Here is a 5,156-nt window from a genome sequence, read left to right on the forward strand (position 1 = left end):
GTGGACGTGCCGACAGTTTGGTTGTCGTTACTTAGAATTCCTCATGGGGGCGTCAGAAACCACGCACCACAGCTTTAACCACATGTTAGACGTTCAAAGGTGGTTTTTAAGTACAACCAAATTAGTTAATTTAGCTTAAACTGTGGGAAAAATCTAACCATTGATAATCTGAGGTAACTCGAGTCAATACTGCCGGCCTCTGTGTGTCCTGTTAGGTAAGAAGGCAGCTACCGTGGGGGGGGGGGAGGGGGGCGATCGATGAGGTCAGTGAATCCTGATTTATCATCCAGCACCGCCATTAGTGTCCCACTGCGTAGAGACGGTGTGTCTGCGTCTATCCAACGGGGTTTTGGCCTGTTGGTTGGGTGGCTTATTTGACATGGGGGGGGGGGGGGGGGGGAACATGGCAACCCGAGGGGCTGAGTCACATTTTTTACGCTACCATTTGGTATTGGAACCAGAAATGTTGAAAATTAGTATATATATAAAAAAAAATTAAAAAAAATCAAGATATTAAAGGAAGGTTTGTTTAATCTGTAGGCTACACAAACTGAAGGGCATGAATAAAGTTGTGGTAGACACCCCCCCCCCCCCCCCCCCCGGGAGGGTTACTGGTTCAAGTCCCTGTACGGACCAAAGTATGGTGGTGGACTGGTAGCTGGAGAGGTGCCAGTTCACCTCCTGGGCCCTGCCAAGGTGCTCTTGAGCAAGGCACCGAACCCCCAACCGCTTGGGGCGCCTTTCCATGGGCAGCCCCCCCCCACTCTGACATCTCTCCATTAGTGCATGTGTAGGTCCTGAGCATGTGTGTGTAATGTGTGTAATAATATATATATATACATATTGAACATACACATATGAGTGTTATGAAACACATGGCAAGAAAAGCTAATATAAGAATTCCCAAAATGTAAGGAATTTCTTGTAAAATGAAATGTCCTAAGTGAGAAAATGAATAATTTGTAGGTGTAAAAGAATCTGTGACGCTGCAGCTTAGATCGCACGTGTTATCTTGGAGTCGCGTAATAACCTTGAAATGACCTCGTGCGTCCCCCTGAACGTACAGCCGAGCTGAAGCATGTCCACCTGTTCATCACCAGAGAAATTACAACAACAACAACAACAAAAAAGAAGGAAATAATCGCAGGAGATACCGCCTTTGCTGTGTAACCACGGCAACTCCTCCCTGAAAAATGCCTCCTCACCAAAGGCCCCCCGTGCGCCGCGGGAACGGAGCAGGAACGGATCACGCGCTGTCTGCGCTCACCTGGCTTTATTAATGCACCCAGCTGTTCACGTGCTCAGCCCAGCCCAGCCCAGCTCGATATTCCCCTACATTAGTAGGCTACGGTATTTTTCACCGAGTGATTTTTTTTTTCTTTTCTTCTTCTCCCCCCTTTTCTCTCCTCTCATCCGAGACGGGAGGGATGCTGCTGCTGCTGCTGTGAGGGAGAGAGGTGAACGCAGTTGGAAAAGCAGGGCTTTTTTTTTTTTTTTTTTTTTTTTTTTTTTCTTTCTCCCTCCTCTCCTCCAGAGCTCCTCCTCTGCCGTCGGAGAGCGGACACCGGGCACATTTTTTTGCTCAATGAGAGCAAGAGGGCACCGGAGAGGATTTGCGGCTGTTTTCCTCGCCTCTGTCTAAGGTAAGGACCGCAGCTTCCCCCACGCACCATGCGCCTCGCCGGGGGAGCTGGTGCTGGGCTGCTGTGGTCGCGGATGCTGGGGGGGGGCTGGTTGTTGTGTGGGGATCCAGCTGAAAGGGCGAATGCGTTATTGAAGGGCAGACAGGGAAAGAGTTGGCACTGGCATCGCAGGCGAGCCGTTGAGCTTAAAGGCCAAAAGGCTGCGTGTCATTGAAAAGTCAAACAGGACAGGACGCGCGCGCGCGCGTGTGTGTGTGTGTGTGTGTGTGTGTGTGTGTTTTGGGGCTTTTACCTGAGCTGCAGCGTCATAGCGTTGACCATTTTCACTGACTGCAGCCGAGTGGTGTCCGTTAACCGTCGGCCTTCACGTCTCGTGGTATTTTCCAGGTAAAAACCAGCAGATTGTCTCAATTAAAAAACGGATCTGATCCCTGGATACACTGAACGGTATGCAGCCAATGTAGGTGCCAAAGTGGACCATGTCACTAAATTACACGTAAATATTCAAACTTGCTATCAATTCTTGATTTAGTTTTCCTACTGTGTATTTGATCTTAATTAGAGTTATTCTAGAGACCATGGGAGGATTTAAAACCCATTTTAAGATGTGTCGTTTACATCGCTACATAACACTGCAGATTGATTTCCTGTTTGATTTTGATTTCTGAATATCTAGCCTACTGTAGATTGTTTTGGCAGTGGTCCCGAGTGGTGGTCCGGGTTACCTGGTCCACCAGTGAGCGTTGATTAGTGGAGCTGTTTATTTTCTTTTTCACATGAAAAAAGGTCAAATGTATTGACCGGTTGTTCTGTTTACAATATTATACAAAGGAAAGCTACACAAGCGCACATTTGAGACTCTGTATTTGTCAAATCCAGAAGCCAAAATGAACATTTGGGATCATTAAGGAATCAATGTCCGTCTCGTTGTAGCATTACAATATCTAAACTAATATGGCACAATCTATAAATAAACCTGGTTACTTGATATCCTATTTTAATTACTAATCCTATTTAAATTGTATTTTGATGTTAATGTTACACTCTTGAGGTTCTTTTCTGGGTCAATAATTCTTCATTGTGTTGACATTGTCCCTCAGAGGCTAATATGAAGACATCATTTGGCAAACCAGACCCCGGAAAGCACCCCCAATCCTTTCAACCCATTTGAAACCGAAGACAGCGTCATGCATTGTCTCCCGTAAAAGCCTGCGCCCTGCTCTTCCTACCCAGCCATTGACCGCGAGGACACCCCGAGCTGCACAGACATGGGTCCAGATCAACCCTGCACGGGCGCCCTGGAGAGAAGGACCACGTCGGGGGCCGCCTGTAAGCAGCAGGCCCACCGGTGCCTGCGGAAAAAGCTGAGGCCGGTGCGAATCGTGGGGTTCGTCCTCAGCCTGGTGGCCCTAAGTGCTGTCTCCTTCAGTGCCTTGACCTGGAGCTCAGCGGGTTTCAGTGAGCCGGTGCTCCCCCGGGAAAGTCTCCACCTGTCGACCCCCCACAGGACTCTGCTTTTCACCCAACACCAGAGGGACCCCAATGTGTCAGCCGACACGCCAACAGCCATGAAATCTACAGCCCAGTTCAACGAGACCCAGGGGGAGTACCCGCCAGACCTTTTCACTCGTGAGGAGCGGCGCCAGGGAGCCGTGGTCCTCTACATATTTGGCATGATCTACATGTTCATCGCTTTAGCCATAGTGTGTGACGAGTTCTTCGTCCCGGCGCTGACGGTCATCACGGAGAAGCTGTCCATTTCCGACGACGTGGCGGGCGCCACCTTCATGGCGGCGGGCGGCTCGGCCCCGGAGCTCTTCACCTCCATCATCGGGGTCTTCATCTCGCACAGCAACGTGGGCATCGGGACCATCGTGGGCTCGGCCGTCTTCAACATCCTCTTTGTGATCGGGATGTGCGCCATCTTCTCCAAGGAGATCCTCAACCTGACGTGGTGGCCCCTGTTCCGCGACGTCTCCTTCTACATCCTGGATCTGATCATGCTCATCATCTTCTTCCTGGATAACTTCATCTCCATGTGGGAAAGTATCACGCTGCTCTCGGCCTACGCCGCCTACGTGATCTTCATGAAGTGCAACAGCACGGTGGAGAACTTCGTCAAGGGTTGCATGAACAAGAACCAAGTGGTGGAAGTAGAAGTGCAGCCCAAGGTGAGTTGGTTTCTGGATCCGTATCAGTCTCCCACGTCCCTTCACCGCCATCCGCTCGGAAAATACAATTTATATAAAATGTCAGACTAGGGCATTGAAATTAATCCCCAAAACAATTGGTACGCACATTGTGTTTTGCAAGTTATTTTTGTCTTTTCACTGTTTTTAAAGCTCCATAATTGCAACATCTTTCCAAAAGACAATGGGTAATTGTGTTAAATAATCATGACTTCAACATTTCAAAATAATAGTGATTTATGATTTTTCCCATAATCGAGCAGCACCTATGTCCGACTTTGAGGACGTTAACGTAGACGTGCAGTAATAAAGTTTTGGAATATGGCTCATAGAAAGGACTTTCCACGTCTCTTTAGGCATGGGAACACACACACACACTCCTCCTTTTACACATTTTATGCCGCTGATTATTATTTTGAATGAAGTCAGACTTACTGTGATTGTTTATGGAGACATGCTTTTAATTTTATGCATCTTTTTTTGTTGTTCTCATCAACCTAATGGTCATTTTAAGATGAGACCAGTGTCTCCCAGATGTCCCGCACCCTTTGATCATTCAGTATTCAACAAGCTACGTAAAACATATGTTTCATGAGACTAACTTACGGCATCCATGTGCATTGTTTTCAGTTACAATAACTCAGCAGGTGTAAACATGGACTGACCACTGTGGTTTGAACAATGCTGCACAGGCCGGGCATACAGTTTTCCACCACTGTGGGATTATTAAAACAGCCATAGGAGTAATTCTGGGTTAAGCTCCACAAATTGTGTCCTGGTCTGAAAAAAACAAATCCCTTGGAAAATCTCAGGAGCTATTTTTTCCCCCAGTTGACAATTTCCTTAAATAAAATTGTGTTCAAATAGTTTCGTGGACGTGCCAAGGACACGCAGCACGACGCAGGGGAACGGCTCCAGGACCGCTGCGATGGTCTCGGTCGTTCTGGGTTCCTCCACATTTGCTCATAAGGGAGGTTCTCCATTCAATTCACTCACTCAGTGCATTATTTTACTTTTTGCTCGACAGCATAAACAGTGAACACTCCATCGACAAAAAGCATAGAAAGCATTGTTGCTTCACATAACGTTTCACCCCCGCAATGAGACTTGAGGGTGAAAGACACTGCAGTGCAATTTGATACCGGTGTAGAGATTATCCAGACGGATTTAGATTCTGCATGACATGGGATGGAAATTAAATTTGACCAAAGTTGTATTGTAAAGCCTTAATTAAATGAGGATTTATTCTAAGGACATAAAGGATATTTAAAGGGCTGGTTTCACAATGTTGTTGTGTGTGTGTGTGTGTGTGTGTGTGTGTGTG

The 5,156-nt window shown here is 47.3% G+C and overlaps 1 protein-coding gene across 1 annotated transcript in view; it reads left to right on the forward strand.

The window, feature by feature from the left end:
• Positions 1-1,394: 1,394 nt before the first annotated feature.
• Positions 1,395-5,156, forward strand: part of LOC116686039 (sodium/potassium/calcium exchanger 2) — a gene marked incomplete at its 3' end in the record, with an annotated part of 48,138 nt that continues 44,376 nt past the window's right edge. Inside the window, exons 1-2 of the mRNA XM_032510950.1 lie at positions 1,395-1,643; positions 2,744-3,814. Of these exons, the coding sequence (XP_032366841.1) occupies positions 2,912-3,814 (903 nt within the window). The remainder of the gene's footprint in view (positions 1,644-2,743; positions 3,815-5,156) is intronic.

The sequence above is a fragment of the Etheostoma spectabile genome, unplaced genomic scaffold (genome assembly GCF_008692095.1).
Source record: "Etheostoma spectabile isolate EspeVRDwgs_2016 unplaced genomic scaffold, UIUC_Espe_1.0 scaffold302, whole genome shotgun sequence".
NCBI classification, from domain to species: Eukaryota; Metazoa; Chordata; class Actinopteri; order Perciformes; family Percidae; genus Etheostoma; species Etheostoma spectabile.